The sequence below is a fragment of the Pantherophis guttatus genome, chromosome 1 (assembly GCF_059756535.1).
Source record: "Pantherophis guttatus breed Tessera chromosome 1, ASM5975653v1, whole genome shotgun sequence".
Lineage (NCBI taxonomy): Eukaryota > Metazoa > Chordata > Lepidosauria > Squamata > Colubridae > Pantherophis > Pantherophis guttatus.
Window position 1 is genome coordinate 83,647,160 of NC_142063.1, and position 17,769 is coordinate 83,664,928.

Consider the following 17,769-nt stretch of genomic DNA (forward strand, 5'->3'; position numbering starts at 1 on the left):
AGTCAATAAATTGCACTCAATTCTCAGAAATTAAATGATCATGCATTTTTTGTTCATATTCTTGAACAACAAAAAAAGGACATTTGGGATCTTAATAGAAGTAAAAAGACTGAAGCAAAAAATTTTAATATAAAAATCTGTTGAGCATCCTAATGCTTTTTGAAAGAGACCCTTTTTTTAGAAATATGAATAAAGGTTTAATGTGCTTAGCACATGAGAAATAATGTGGAATAGAAATGGGCAAATCACAGAAAACATTGCACATCTTGAGAGTTTGGAAGGATTCCAAGATGATAGATTCACCTTGACAGGCTCCATCTGGGTGTCTTCAAGTAGTCCAGATAATCCGAAACAGGAAGATCAAAGAAACATTTTTTCCAGTTTGGCACAGTTTGTGTTGACAAAGCTACTCTAGAATTGTCTGAATCTTTTCAATGTGGATAGCTGTAACTCTATCATCTTTATAAAAAAAAATATGGGAAATCGTCTGTTGACAAGGAATTCCTTCTGAAAATTGTCATAAAAAATTTAAAGAGCTCATTTGAGTTTCAGATAAGTGTCATTTAGTAGGGAAGTATAGTGAGGTTACAAAATCAGATGGGTGGTAAGATTTGTGCTTCTTCTGTCCTTAAAAATATCAGCATAAATAAACTATGGCAGACCAGTAAAGCATCTATTCATCTTTAAAGAGCCGTGGAAAATCTACAGACCTTCCAAATCATAATGACTGGAAGTTAGATGCTAGACATTCTTGGCCCAGTGAATATGTAGGTTATGAATCTGAAACTAACCCATTATTCAACACTTAAGGGGAATGCAAAGGAGAAGCCAAATAAAGTTGCAGAGATTTTTGATAGTCACTAGTGGTGGGTATCAGAAAATCTATTATGTACTTATAAACTAGTTCAAAATACAATAGCCTACCATCAGTGGTTCCATCTTTACTGAGGGTTCTACAGTCTGAGTGAGGAAGACATATCCAGTGTCACAGATGACAAATCACCACCATAATAGGGTAAATGATGGACTTCCAATATTTTTTGCTGGATACTTGGAAATATTTCCTTGCTGAAAGCAGACATAGAAATAATAGTGATAACTCCCTTATGCAAAACACAAACATACTGTACTTTCCCTCTGAATTTAATCAGCCAAGATTTCAAACTGATTTTCTTCTCTGAGACTACACCGTCCACAGCAACAAACTTCTCATGCAACTGATTGTGTTTATGCTTTTAAGATTTTTTAGACCTTTAATAATCGGATCTTACTCTCGCACTTTGGAATCACTGCAAATTACGAAGAAACTTTCCTAACTGAAGATTACAGAAAGAGAACAGTTGAATAAGTCAACTAATTCCTTAATTTATCTCTTTAGTCATTAAAATATTTTTCTATTCATTTAATAGATAAAGGGCATCTAATGAGACATAGTTCTTTCAAGCACTTTACACTTAAGAGGATAGATGAAAAGTGTAACTAAGATAGGAGAAAGAGAATTTGTTTAGACAAGACTAAGCCTACTTGTGGATGAATGGAAAATCAAGAAATGAATGAAGACCGAGTAGAAGAATATGCTTTTAAGAATGTTTTAGATGTGTGTTCTAAGGAAACCGCATGCATGAAGAGAGATAACCAAACTTTGAAAAAATGCTTTTTTTAAAAAAAAGTCTCAACAACACAAAATAAAATTTCCCTCTTGTCTAGACAGCATTGATCAGCATAATCAGGGACATTAGAATTTTGCAGAGCTGTAATATACATGGTTTTCCAATCATTACCTGATGTATATTTGAAATAATAATTAGCAAACATATTACACAAAGAAGACATTGCTAAGATTTTGCTATATATACTAAGAAAAAGATGACAAAACTTCAAATGCATTTGTGAGATTTTCAATCAGCAAAATTCCCCTTTCAATCTCACTGCATATTCATCTTAATGATATCTATGAAGCTCATTCCTTCATGTTTTTGAAATTTATTCATCGATCTTTCATTGCAACAAGTATGTAAAATAATTTACAATTGGTTGTTTTGCCTACTACCAGTCAGAGAAATCGTTTTAAGTCTTGTTCAAAAGAAAAGGCAATCAGTAAAGGGTAGTGTTAAGATATGTATAAGACACAAAAGGAAAAGGGAAATAAGTGATGAAAAGGAGAGAGGCATCAGTAGACAGTGAGAACTGCCTAAAATGCATTTTACACTTTTTTATTACAAGGCAAAGATCACTTTTCCACAGACCTAATTACTCTGGGGAGCCTTAAAATCCCAGCAAAAATAATTTTGCTGGCTTTTTCCCAGCGATTTTCTGAGTGAGTTGTGAAGTGAAAAGAAACGCTAAGTGCGGCAAATCCCTATAGAAATTTTCCTGGCACCAGCTATTAAGCTGTGGCAAGATAATTTAGGAACTCTTGAATTGTATACTCTCTAGTCTTACAGTAACCAAATTTGTTCAGAACTGCACTCTTCCTGAAGCTTCCACAGTGTGAGAAAATGAGTTTGCATTTTCTGCAAAAGGTAAGCTATTTTTTTATTTCAAGACTTTTGCTGAATTCATACATGCAATTTATTTATAGCATAATGTACAACCCTTGCCAATAGAGGGTTTTTTAGAGGATAATTTATGATTTCATGTTATTTGTGAATTAATTTCAGGGTGGCTCCTATGAAGAAACCAATTAAAGGCTTAATGCAATGTGCAAAACCTTTGTCCCAGGATGTAGTATTTTAAATTTAATCAAGATAGAAGAACTTAAAATCTATGTTTGAGACAGTTCTTGAATACCGGTTCTCCGAACTACTACAAATTTTTACTACCGGTTCTTGTGAACAGGTGTGAACCAGGAGCAACCCACCACTGCCTGGGCCCAAGGCAAACGTCTCCAAAGGGTACTCAATAATAAGAGAACCCAAGTGCTGATTCATACTGCACATACTGACTTCTTTTGGTATTCTTTGGGATTTTTTTCCCCCAATTATCCAGGATGCATCAGCAATAAGTTGCTTGGCCTTTTTTAAAGCCAGCTTGAACATCTGGCATCTCTTTCTACATATAGGACTCTAATCTGCGTTGGATAATACTAAGCATTATTTTACTAGCATGTGAATTTGAAGACATTAAAGATCGTTTGACCATTATGTTAAATCTCCTTTTTGGGATATTTATACTAGAACCTTCAGTCAGTTTTAACCATTCTCATAAAGGGGTAAAGCTTGTTAATCTACACAAGCATGTCTTAAAAAATTGAGATATATTGAAATCAGGGACTGGGCCACTTGAACATTTAAGCGAATGTTGCAACTAGTTTTATAAAGTGTCTGCTATGTGGAAAAAATTGCCTGTTCACAGAATGGGTTAGATACAGTTAATCATAAATAATCCATTTACTAGATGGAAATTGGTGAAGTTCTTCTGTATCCGCTCTAATCCGCTATCCGAGACTGGCTGTTTTTTTAACCACTTTAGCTACAAATGTTCTTTTATGTCCTGGTGGATTATACTCTGAAACAAAGCAGTAGCTGCATGCCAAGTTTGTTTTCTGAAAATGTGTATACATTATATATCTTGTGAAGGGCTCAGAGGCACTTCTGAAAATAAAAAATATACTAGAAGTAGTATAAGTCAATTCAATTTTCCTTTGTTTATAAATAAAATAATCAAGTAACATTTTATTTTTTCAGCTGAATCTTCCAAATTCAGCAGAGAATTTGGAAGATTCCAAATAGGTTACCTGCAGATAATTGGGGCTGATTAGCAAAGAAATGAACATTAATCACTGTGCTTTCATCTTCTGTATGTAGAAGAAAAAGGAAAAGATCTCGCAATAAAAACAGAGGGTCTCACTTTTATACCTTCATGTTAATAGTTTCATTGCCACCGCTAATATAATAAATAACTGGGAGTAAAAGGGAAATGTAATAGCTTTATAGCTTTGGTTACAAGACTCTCTTTTGAAGAAAACAAGCTCCCTTCCAGAGAGAAATCAGTATTGTTAACTAATAGATTGTTCTGCTAATGGACTCAATTCCTATGGGTGGTTCATATTACAATTCAAAGACCATGCTAATCCCAGTTAGGATTCTCATCATAATAATAAAAAAAATCTAAAATATATTTAAAATAAATAAATAAAAGATGAGAGGTTGTACTTTCAATAGAATGTATACTGGATTCAAACTATTTAATTACATCAAATTGTTTCAAAAGAGTTGGAATACTCCTGCAATATGCAAGAGGTTATATTAACTTTAACTGCACTAATGAAGGTATCATCAATACACTTAGCATGGATATTGATATTCCCTGGCAGGAACAGAGAAACTACCATTAAAGAAGAGCAGGGAAACTAGTACAGCAGCAGCTATAAAGCCCACTTATCCTAATGAATTATCTGAATAACAAAGGAGGACATAATTTTCTCAGCACAAATTGGAGTACAGAGTAAAGCTATTCTGATTTTTCTAGACAATGATTCATTTTTTTTCTCCCACAATATTTACATTAGAGTAAAAGCATAACCGTTCTAACTAGGTCCAGGACTACTCCTCCTGAGAAGGGAAGATTTAACTATTTTTCTCCAGACATTTCTCTTCCCAAGTTCAAATCTACATATTTTTCTAAGGACCTTTAATTGATTTTGTGTAGAAGGAGTATACATGTTATGGATTGATGCCTATGAAGTTATAAAAAATGTCCAGGTTTATTAAGAACCTAAGCCATGGATTAGCTTGGTAATCATTTCAGTCCCTCTTTGGAGCAAATCAAGAATGTGCTGCTTACAGTGCCCCCAATATCAATCCAAGTAAAGGACAACTGTTGGATTAGAAGACCTCTAAGGTCACTTCCAACTCTGTTATTCTATCTTATCTTGAGTAAGCCCTTCATGTCATTTAAGGAAATCTATGCACTGATTTTAAAAAAAACCCTTTTTTCTTTATCAATAATGGTATCAGGTACTCACTAATTTATAAATCCTAATTCCATTATGATTAGAATTCTAATCTGATTAGAAGCCAGTTTGGTATAATGATTAAGGCATTAGGCTAGAAAGCAGGAGTCTGTTAGTTCCAGTACCTTGGGTAAATTACTTTCCTTCAGTCCTAGGAAGGAGGCAATGGCAAACCACTTCTGAAAATTCTAGAACTAGGGAACAGATGGTAAAGGCCAGTGGTGGGTTGCCCCTGGTTTGGACCAGTTCGCAAGAACCGGGAGTAAAACTGGCGGGAGGCTCCGCCCACTGACCCGGAGGTCATCATAGTTGATCTGTGCATGTGCAGAAGTGCAGGCACGATGCAAACCGGTAGTAAAAGTAAGTAGAACCCACCCCTGGCAAAGCCCCCCTACTACCAGGTGGTTCACTGAGAAGGTGGGATGGCCTCTGTAGTAGCTCTCCTTTTCTGGAATTGCTTAATTTCTGAACTATGGATGGCCCCACCCTCACAGCCTTCCGGAAACAGATGAAAATGCCCCTCTTCTGTAGAGACTTTGGGGATTAATTGTAAACAAAGTCACAGTTTGTTAGTTTCTTATTCTTAGTAACTATTATAATTCCGATTTTGTACCATGTTTTAATATGTAAATTCTGTATGTTGCCTAGAATCCAGTAGGTTTCTGGAATCAGATAAATATTCCCATACCAGTTTCTATAATTTGCTTCAAAAATTTAAAATTTCTTTTTTTCTTCTCAATGTTTCTTATCATGCTTCCGCAATGTTAATGAAATGAAGCTGTATGAAGATCTTATGTTTAAATTTTATTTCCTAGTAAGAGCTATAGGCTGCTGTCTTGTAGTTATGGGTTTGCAGTCCTAGTTCCCCAACCAGATCTACCAGGCCTGTAACTCTCTTTTCTTCTCAACAAGATGGGCAGCCTAGTATTCTACTTTGCAGAATTTTCCTTGCAAAGTCATTGCTCTCCACTTCCCCAAACATAATAGAATTTAATTGGATTTTAATTGTGTTTCCAAGATAATTTATTTTCTCCTTTCTTTTAACAAAGTAAATTGAAAAAAATGTTATGAAACAAGATTTGTCCTAATAAATAAGTTGCTAGACTCAGTGAAACAACCATAGGAAGCCAACAGCTATTCATCACTATCAGCACATGATGACCAGAACTGCATTAGCACAAATTAGTGTAATACATTAACATGGATTAAAATCCTCTTGGGTTTTATTTGGTGTTGAATCTGGTGCAATGAAAAGTCTGAACTTACAACCCTACGTGGATGACTTTACCTCTCAGCATGCTATTTTAAAAGGTTCTCTTATATAAAGAACAAATAGCTCATTCAATTTTGTTCTCTATGGAATAACAATCTGGTAGCTATAGTAGCTAGTTTTGTGGTATGGGTCTTTGCCAATTGCATCTTGATTCAGGCCACAAAACTTACTTTCTTCAAAGGAAATCTGTCTTAATTCTTTCCAAATAAGTATATGTGTAAATATAGCTTTCTTTTAAAAAGAATGAAAGCACCTGAGGATGAATTAGGCATAATAAAAAAATATATACTATGTACTTCAGTGAAAGGAATAATATATGTAGGAGCAAATTATTTTTATTTTCTATTAATAATATCACTTAAGGCATTCAATTCTACTTTATATAATTTTGTTTAAAATGCATTAAATTGCATATAGCAATTCTAAGGATCCAAAAAAGAAATCAAAGACAGGGTCACAATAGATATAATGCAGATTTGACAACAGTAATAAATAGTTCAGGACATGTGGGGGCACCATTATGTAATAATACATAATAATACATAATGACATATATTTATCAAGAGCCCCAAAATAATTTTCATAAATTTGAAAAATCTCACAATGATATACTTGGGAAATATATATATCACACAATATATACAGTCAACTATATATATAGTTGAAGGGATTTTGGACATCTAAAGCATTTTATATATTTTGGTGGTCATGTGAAGTAAAATTATATGGCATGGTAGAATGCCCAATTTTCCTATCTTATATAAGAAATGCTATTTGGGCACAAAGATGAGCAGCTTCCTAAGAATGAACAGAACATAATCCAACAGAAGTGATAACCCCATTTGGGTATTCAGGTCATCTCTGGAAACAAATCGGCACTTTCTTTTAACTTCTTGACCAAGCAGATAATTATAAAACCTAAGAAAAGAATCCGTCTCTTGGGAGACTAAGCTGAGATATAACAAAGGACACCATAAATGAACAATATGTTCATTTCTTAATTCAAAAGTTTGCTTATTTATTAATTATATTGATTTATATAATCAATGGTCACCCATCTTGTGATTGAAAACAGTTGCATCTGAATTCTGTAACAAAGCTTTAAAATTGAGCAGGAGTAGACAATTTCTGAAAGCTGATACACAATAGCATGTATCTCTATAAATGCTCAAACTGTAAAATAGTTGTATAATGGTCTATTGAATGTTTTTTAATTACTAAGTCATCAAATGTGCTATTTAAGTGCCTCCCAGAATTTATCTGCTTCACATTTTGAGGCAATGTCCCTAAAAACAATGAATTCACTTAAAATACAAACGTTTTATTGTGGTATAGTGAAGAAGAACAGGCAAGATAATAAGTTATAGGAGAAATTACTTCCAGCTGACAAAATTTTTTAGAAACTGCTTCTGGGCACCAGATGCTATAACTATGCTATTTATTGCTAGTAAAATATGCACAATCACATACTTGCTTTAATTAAGCATTTGGTGTCATTTAATTTGTGTCTGTCTTAAGCATTTTCTTATTTTTTTTTATTTTGTCTGTTTTTAACTATTAAGTTAAAGATGTAAATTGATTTGAATTAAGATAAACACAACAACTACAAGTCAAGTTTTAGTGTACATCCTATGTAAATAATAAGCCAAGACCAGACATAATAAAGAGAAATAGCAGAATTGGGTTAAGAGGAATCAGTCCAAGCAACCTTCTGAATGTAAAAAGACTTAAATTGGCCTATTGTAAAGTACTTAGTGTACATAGGCTTAGTGGAAGGCAAAATGTGCTACAACCTATGTCGAGTTTAGAAAAACGAAACTAAGCATGTGGGCTCTTATTTTCCTAATTTTCAATTATACATTGGAAATATTTATTAAACTCAGTTTTATACTGAAATGAAAATTATATTGCAAATTTATGCTTTTAGATAAAACTGAAGAACTATAATCTGGCACTTCTAAACGTTAGCAAGTGCTTGGCTCTAAATGCAATTAGAACTCTATTGTATTTCCAGCACTGAAGGCACTCAAGATGTACTTGGATAATAGTGGACGAGTATCTAAAATTTGATTCTTCTTGCATTGAGAAACTGATTATTTGCAATAATCCTTATTTTGAAATAGGCAAGGGGGAAGTACTCCTGCTCAATATCAATATCAATATCAATATCAATATCAATAGCACTTAGATTTATATACCAATTCTCAGTACTTTACAGCCCTCTTTAAACGGTTTACAGAGCCAGCATATTGCCCCCAACAATCTGGGTCTTCATTTTACCGACTTCGGAAGGTTGGAAGTCTGAGTCAAGCTTGAGCCTGATGAGACCTGAACTGCCAAACTGCTGTCAGCCAGTGATCAGCAGAAATAGCCTGCAGTACTGCTCTCTAACCATTGCGCTACTGTGGCTCAGCTCAATGCTTTTGAAAATGAATAAAAAGAATATACTTTACCAAAAGCAGCTTGTTGTACATTGAGATACAAGTTTTTAACTTTCTCTGGATCAGAGGATGGCTGCTTTGGAAACTTTTATGATTTTAAAACATAATAAACACTGTGGTTTTAAAGATTAAACAAACAATTCTGTTTTATTGATGATTATATTAAATTTATACACACAAACACACACAAAATTTAAAAGGGATGATCTTCAAAGTTTAGCATCCATTCATATAGTCTACTTTATTCAGATAAATATTTATATCAGATAGATTCTGATTCTGGTTTTTTATATTCTGCCTAACAAAATTCATTTGAGCAACTTTGCTAAGTTAATAGACTGGTATTATTTGAACTAAAAAAGGAGCACTGATATTTTAATATTTCCCCAAATGACAGTCTCAACCAGGTCCTGCTAATTTTCACATCAAGTTCACACTGTTTTGGTTTATTATTTGTGAGGGTGAAATATTTATGGGAACCAATTGTCAAACCAGTACAAGTGGTTGCTTTTCTGTTCTTATTAAATTAGTGTGCAATGCCAAGGACAAAGGATTCCTGTTATTGCCATCTGCTAATAGAGTATCACAGTCTTATTCTGAATTCAAATTCAGAAAGTACTACAACTGTAAAAGTCACTGTGTCATATTGAATGTGCGTAGGTCTGTCCTGGATTTAAGCTTTGGGATCAGATCCAAACTGAATCCTAATTTAAAATATAGCATATCAAAGACCTAAAATTCTGTTTTTTAATATGTAAAAAGATAAAGGTGCCTCTGCAATGCCAGCACTGTCTGAAAATGATTCTACGGTCATGTGGCCAGCACAACATCACATCGCAGCACAGAGTGTACGGCACAACACGGAACCTTCCCACTGAAGTGATGCCTATTTATCTATTTGCATTTTTACATGCTGTCGAACTGCTAGCTTGGCATGAACTGAGGCAAGTGACAGGAGCTCACTCTGTCATGTGATGGTAGGACTCAAACTGCTGGACCATAGACCTTCTCTGGCATCTATTAAGCCACTGAGCCACTATGCCTCTCTTTTAATGTGAAGGAACAATAAAATATTTGAATTATCCTGCTTTGAGTGACTTTTGCATATAACTTAGATCTGTGCACTTCAATATTTCAGATAAGTGGCAATATGAAAGAAAATCTCTATGCAACCTATGGTAGCCTTCAAATTACAACCTTAATGGAATCCAGAATTTCCATTGTAAATCATGACTGACCCAATTTTATGACTTTTTTTGCAGCAATCATAAAGCAAAAATGGTGGTTGTTAAATGAACACAGTGGTCATTAAGCAAATTCATTCTCTCCTATGGGTGTTTTGTTGCCAGAAATCAACAAAAAACATTGTAAATTGCAGTCATGTGACTGGGGAACACTGCAACTAGCCGTAAAGCTAAAGCCAAGCCACCATCAGAACAATGGAATAGGGTCATAATTTATTTTTTGGAGAGTCCACTATAACTTCAACTAGTCATTAAGTGAGGACTACCTTTACATTTGTCCAAGTAGAAAAGATATTCCAAAGAAAATACTCTGATTGGTATTCCTCAGTGAGGATGAAAATAGACTATAAGCCAGTCTTATCTTTTGAATTGTTTCTGCTGATTTTTTCTATTTTTTGCTTTCAACTACTTAGTAATTATTAATCCATTAGAGGGCCTTTATCCATTATGTTATTATATTTTGATAAAGAATAAGATGGGCAGTAGCAAGGGAAGGAGGGAAGGAATTGGTATTTGATGGCCAAAGTTTAGGATAAAAAAAGGCTTTAAACAATCAGTATGATTTTTTATTTCATCTCTGTTATGATCAAGCATTAAGTACAAGAGCATGGTCACAAACAATGAACCCATAAGTCATAGGAGGGAAGAATATTTAAGATGCAAAGCACAATGATGATGTCAGAGATATGAAACTTCCAGTGCATTTGTAAACCGGATTGGAAATGAAAGCAGAACAATTTACCTAAGCAAATAACATGCACATCATTTGGTGGCTCTTTACAAAGCCTTATCTGATTTTTTTTTCTATTAGCAGGAGCCCAGACAACTACTGGTTCAAATGCCATCGTACTATATATCTTTTAATGGATCATTTATATCTTTCTACCTTACGGAATTGAAACTTTGTTATAAACAAAAGATTGACGATGGAGATTAGGTAGCAGTCTTAGTAGAATGGGGTTAATAGCCCAACCAAATTTGAGAAAAAAAAATTGAGTAGAAGAATAAGAAGCTAATCAAGAGGAAAATGCATAGAAACAGAACATGTAAACCAATAATTAATGAGGCTTGAAGATCAACAATGCTACCCTTATACCAATAACAGCTTTATTGAGATATTATCATGCTTCAGCAGACTGCAAGCATCAGTCAGTAAAGGAACATACAAGCCAACAATAAAATTAAATTAAGTTTACAGTAGCCAAAAGAATGAAGAGCTTTTAAGAAACATATACATATAGAATCCCACCATAAAAAGTTAAAATAGCATCTTGTAATAGTGTTTATTTGAAAGCAGATTTTAAAATAATCTATATTTGGCAAATACCCAAGAAATCAGGATGTACCTATAGAATTCATGATAAGATTAAGGAAACAGTTTGAAAGCATAGTGTGGGATTCTTGGGAAGACAAAGAGAATCCCAAGAGAGATGTGGAATGCAAAAATATTTTAAAGCTAAAACCGGATTTGTAAAAAGGGAAGTGAAAAATAGAAATGTATAATAGTTTAACTTATCTCCCAAATATGACACCAACTATAAGGACTCTTTCTAAACAGAATCATCTGTAGGATATAATAGAGGGGCTTTTTGGAATGTTATTATCTAAATATTGTATGTCCAAAAATAATAAAAATATGCATTATTAATAAAAGGCAATATAACATCTACTTCTGGTAGAGTTCTGAGCTGTGATATATTCTTCTGAAAAGAATATTTTGTTTTAGGCAGAATGATAGAAGAGATTAGAAAGGACACTGTTAATATATTAGAGAAAAGTAAAAATGAGAAAAGTGACATTGTATCAATTCAAGTAACTGTCATTAGTATATTCTTGCAGCAAAGTAGCAATAACTGAAAGACTCCATGGAGACAGAAACTGGTCTTTCCATAGCATCTCACTGATTTTTAAGCCATTTATTGCTAATAATTCCTAGAAAATCTAATCGTAATTTATTCAAAATACAATGGTACAAGCCATAAATAGAAACCTAAATACCTACACTAATTGAATGTTTCATTTTTACAACAAATTCTTGTATTCGCTCCATTATCTATGCTGCGATGAATAGGGGGGGGGGGGATTTTCAAAATAGTCATAAAATTATCTTTGCAAGGCTATAATAGTTTTTCTACATTTAGTACTGATTACTATATTGAAAACTACTTAAAAATGTAAGCAAAGCAATTGCACTGTCAGTCATCTGTCTTCTATAGTTTCTCTCCATTCTGTCATCCAGCAGTCAACATGCTCCAGGTCCCATCCATTAAACAGTGTTATCTGATGGGACCTAAGAAATATGCCTTTTTTGTTGCAGCATCCGGTTTCTGGAACAACATCATCCCAGAAATTGATGATTGATTTGTCCCCACCATGACCTTATTTAAGAACTCCTTAAAACATGCCTCATTGCCCAGGCTTGGTGTTGGCAATTGGACCCCTTATGATTAAAATGGTTCTTGTTAGATATTGTTGGAAGATTTTATCTCAGTGCCTGTTGCTCTTTTGTCTGGGCCACCCTCACCACCCCCTGAGGCCCTCTGGAGGCAGGAAACAGCCTATTTCCCTACTTCTGGTGGGCCCAGAAGGCCCGGAAATCAGCTGGCTGAGCTGAGCTCGCATGCCCACTGGCTATGGCTATGCGTGCCACCTGTGGCATGCGTGCCATAGGTTCGCCTCACGGGTGTATACCATCTAGTATCAGATATCGGGCAGCCTAAATAAATATTTAATTGTTTTAATAGTGTATACCAGTGATGGCTAACCTTTTTGCCATCGCGTGCCAAGAGGACGGGGCATGGGGGGGTTGTGCACATATGTGCCCACACCTATAATTCTACACGTCCCACCCCGCCCATGCGGATGCACCCACCACCCCCGCTCACCCTGCTCCTGGCACGCGATGGTCCAGTAGGCCCGTTTTTCTCTCTTACCTGGCTCCAGAGCCTTTCTAGCAGTCCCCGGAGGACCATTTTTGCCTCCCCAGACTCCTAGAGAGGCTCTGGAGGCTGGGGACAGCAAAAAATGGGCCACCCCCACCACCCCCTGAGGCCCTCCGGAGGCAGGAAACAGCCTATTTCCCTACTTCTGGTGGGCCCAGAAGGCCCGAAAATCAGCTGGCTGAGCTGAGCTCGCATGCCCACTGGCTATGGCTATGCATGCCACCTGTGGCACGCATGCCATAGGTTCGCCTCACGGGTGTATACCATCTAGCATCAGATATCGGGCAGCCTAAATAAATAAAGGGCTTGGGATAGAAGTGGTTATTATTTAATTTATCTTTTATTCCTTTATCCTTATATCCTTTATTCTTAATAAAGGAGCCGTGGTGGCACAGTGGTTAGAATGCAGTGTTGCAAGCTAATGTTCAATCCTGACTGACTCAAGGTTGACTCAGCCTTCCTTTCTTCTGAGGTTGGTAAAATGAGGACCCAGATTGTTGTGGGCAATATGGTGACTTGGTAAACTGCTTAGAGAGAGATGTGAAGCACTATCAAGCAGTATATAAGTCTAATTGCTATTGCTATTAAGAATGATATATTTATTTAGTTATTTAGTGAGTTCTGGAATAAATTCCCTTCTTATTATTGCCCTTACTGTATTAACCTTTGTGTATCAACCTATAATCATATGATTTATATAAATGGATGTTATATAAATCACTGTATATTCCAACTGGAAAAAAGCTAGACTAGCTAGAACTTAAAGACTTTTTAAAATCCTGTGATGCATAAAAGCAAAATTCTAGGCCATCAAGTTCAAGATCTTAAACTAGATCTTTATTAAATTAAAAATCCTCTTGTTACAAGATTGTTCTAAAATACCCAGAAATTTCTGTCTGCAATAAAAGATAGGCAGCAGTTATTTTTCAGAATGATAGAGAAGAATCCATATAAATCTGGGCATTTCTGTATGCGTGTGTGAAAAATTAATAAGACTGCATCTTGTCCTCTCCTTCCAAATCCATCACTTTCCTTTTTCTCATTTCTTTCTCAATATGATTGGCCTATTGCTGATACAACTATACAGTATATATAAAATTCCCAGTTCTTTTCAGACATTTTCCAATCACATAACATTTCTGAGCTAACAATTTCTATAACCATGAATGCTCACCAACTCTGGCATACTTGAAATTGTTGTTTGAAACTGGAACATTTTGTAAACTCCCTATGTGTAACACTTAGGAAACTGTTAAAATGCTACAAAAAACATATCCAGCACTAACACTATATTACTTCTACAAAACAAGATATTCTATTATTCCTTTAAGTATTACTAGGATAAGAAGAATGTCCTTTTATTTATTTATAAAATTTATAGGCCGATCATTTTAACCTCAACTCTTGTAGTCCTTAACAGCTACAGTTGTTACCGTTTTCAAAAAGTGTAAATATTTTACTTTTAAAAAGGGATGTATAAAACCCACTGACCCCAAAATGTAACAATCATAACCAAAAATTATATAAACTTGTCTTTTCTCTCCAAAGCAATCACCCCATACTTATAACATGGGTTTCCAACCTTTTGACTTGCCTAGGGTACAAGAGGAATTTTCTTGGGCCACATATAAATATATATATAGTATAGTTAATGTATATAAATCATATAATGGGCACCCCAACGATGCCCTGGAAGTGATGTCCCAGTGCCTGGAGGCCGTGCGGGCCTGGATGGGGAGAAACAGGCTCCGACTCAACCCTTCCAAGACCGAGTGGCTGTGGCTTCCGGCGTCCCAATATAGCCAGCTGGTGCCATCGCTGGCTACTGGGGGCGAATCACTGGCCCCCACGGAGAGGGCTCGCAACTTAGGCGTCCTCCTGGATGCCCGGCTGTCTTTAGAAGAGCACATGATGGCCGTGGCCAGGGGGGCTTTTTATCAGGTTCGCCTGATACGCCAGTTGCGTCCCTTTCTGGATTGGGACTCCCTACGCACGGTCACTCAAGCACTCGTCACTTCCCGCCTGGACTACTGCAATGCTCTCTACATGGGGCTCCCCTTGGGGTGCACCCGGAGGCTGCAGTTAGTCCAGAATGCTGCCGCACGGGGGATTATGGGAGCGACGGGGTGCTCACATATGACAACTCTCCTGCGCGAGCTGCACTGGCTTCCTGTGGTCTTCCAGGTGCGCTTCAAGGTGTTGGTGACCACCTTTAAAATGCTCCATGGCTTAGGGCTGGGGTATCTGCGAGACCTCCTTCTGCCGCCAATAGCCTCCCACTGACCAGTTCGCTTGCACAGAGAGGGCCTCCTCAGTGTGCCGTCGGCCAGACAGTGCCGGCTGGCGACCCCCAGGGGGAGAGCCTTCTCTGTGGCAGCACCTGCCCTCTGGAATGACCTACCCCATGAGAGTCGCACGATATCAGACCTCCGGACTTTTCATCGGGCCCTGAAAACACACTTATTCCATCTAGCCGGGCTGGCTTGACCCCATCCTCTCAGTTTTAATTGAATTCGGTTTTAATTGGGTTGTTTTAAATCTTGGGCAGAAATTATTTAATTGTTTTTTAAACTGTTTTTAAATTTTATATGCAATGTTTGATCTCAGCTGTACACCGCCCTGAGTCCCGTAGGAGAAGGGCAGTATAGAAATAAAATAAATAAATTAATTAGTTAATTAAATAAATAAATAAATAAATAAATAAATAAATAAATAAAGTTAAAAGTTTATTATCTTGTGGGGCTGCATGTGGCTGTGAGCTGGATACACCCACTTTAGAAATTAAATTCAAAATAATGCAAAGATATACAAGACTCCCCTGTTCAGAAACTTCTTGATGCTACTTGTATAATAAAAAAGACTTCACAGTTCCAGTAAAGGCCAAACCCCTCCCCCCTCCCCCACCAATGGCACAATGTTAATTAAGAACAGGCAACCCAGTGTGAAAACCATGTTTTCAATTTCATACTTACCATGAGAGTTTCCACAGCTTTCTTCATCGCTGTTGTCCTGGCAGTTATTTTGATTGTCGCACATAAAGCTTTTATCAATGCACAGGCCGTTCCTACAGTGAAATCGGTCAGTAGAACACAGCAAAGGATTTGCTGCTGTGGAAACAAAAGCATATTTTATTCAAACTTGCAATATCGCTTTGATAGACATTATTCCCAAGAGTACTTCTGTGCCATCTGTGCTTTAAATTTTTAGCTGAGTCTTTTCTTTCCTCTGAACACTGTAGTGAGCCCAGTATCACAGTTTAGAAGCAGATGAATTGTGAGAGGGACAGTTTAATTTGGCTCATGTATTAGTGAATCAAAGATAGAAAATGTAGATAGAAAAGGATTTATAAAGGATTTGGCCAATGAAGTATTTCTCTGAAAAGACAGAAAGGTAATTTGACAGAAAGCAACCTCCTACTTAACCCTAACTTTAACCACAGTTTCTAGTGCTATTTTATCAGTGGAACTCCAAGCCAGAAAGACTAATAAATTTAAGAGCATTAGCATAAATTCCTTGTTTTGACCTCTGGAAAGTGACACAGAAGTTAAGAAAATACTGAACAAAGGATACTGTGTAAGTGCATACATGTATACAAATGTATAAGAGTATAAAAGGAGGAAGATGCTGAAGGTGCAGGTGCTATTTGACATTAATAGCACACCTCCTTTTTACTTGCACATGATTCAGACAGAAATTATTTTACAAACTTTGATGTAGAAATGTGTCAATGAGTTGAATGTGTAAATGATGTGTGATGCTAAATCTGTAACCTCTAGAAATGGATGTCTTAAATTGTATTAGATTGTGATTTAGTAAAAGGAAAGGTACTTTTTGTCTCTAAAAATGATTTAAAAATAAATGCTATGGTTATAAGACTTCAGAAAGATGAATGCCTCCAAGAAAGAATTGTATGGTGATGTATTTCAAAAATCCAAGGCATGTTTGATAACTATTAAACCAAAGTCTTAGCTAAAACAGGCATATATAAAAGGAATTTTAAATATAGAACAATCTCCTACTGAAAAATGGGAAATTATGCACCCATTCCAACTATATGTGGAGAACCATATATTATATTCTTCTATACTAGTTTAATTCTGCTTTAAAACAGTCCAAAGGCTGAATTTCTACTAGCGTTTTCTTTTGTATATAGGCACATATCCATTCATACGACTTTCTCCTAGGATGAGAGCATTTCAGCTATTCAAAGGGCTACAAAGATGTGTGTATGTGCACACCTTCAAGTCAGTCTTGACTCCTGGTGACAGCCTTGATAAGTCCCTCATTTTCTTGGCAAGATTTTGGAAATATTTTACCATTATCTCCTTCCTAGGTTGAGAAGGTATGATTGGTCCAAAGTCAGCCAATCTCAGGTCTCTGTTTCTAGGCAGATATCTTAACAACTACACCAAACTGGCCTTTCAGAAAGATATGTACAGCAGTGGTTAACAGCCACTGTTCTCTTCTACTCACTTGATCCTAATAAAGAGCCACTCTCCAAGCTTACAGTACAGTTATCTGTATAGTAGTTATCAAGTACAGTTATCTGTAATGGGGATCCTAATTGTACATGTGATTGCTTCCATATTGAATATAAGCAATATTTTAAATGTTGATCTGCAATGACTCTTTTTGTGACTAACCTAGGGCCTGCCTCCTTTAACAGCCAAATTTTCTGCAGTTTTAGGATTGTTAAGAGATGCAGCCCAATTCTAAAGCAAGACATCTTGGTCTTATAGAAGCATTCAGAGATTGACTTTGCCTCATAGAAAAGTATATCACATCTTTTACTATAGAAAGAAATGAGATGGAAAGTTGTTTTCTGTTGTTATCCTCTCTATCATTATTTGTCTTATATGTCAAATGCATCAAATTATTTCAAGTTTCAGGAGAACTGAATTTTCCATCATACAAT

At 35.9% G+C, this 17,769-nt stretch overlaps 1 protein-coding gene across 3 annotated transcripts in view; it reads right to left on the minus strand.

The window, feature by feature from the left end:
• Positions 1-17,769, minus strand: part of LDLRAD3 (low density lipoprotein receptor class A domain containing 3) — a 158,715-nt gene that overhangs the window by 41,728 nt on the left and 99,218 nt on the right. For all 3 annotated transcript variants that reach the window (XM_034417376.3, XM_087877120.1, XM_060687603.2), the window contains one exon: positions 15,827-15,961. In XM_034417376.3, the coding sequence (XP_034273267.1) occupies positions 15,827-15,961 (135 nt within the window). The remainder of the gene's footprint in view (positions 1-15,826; positions 15,962-17,769) is intronic.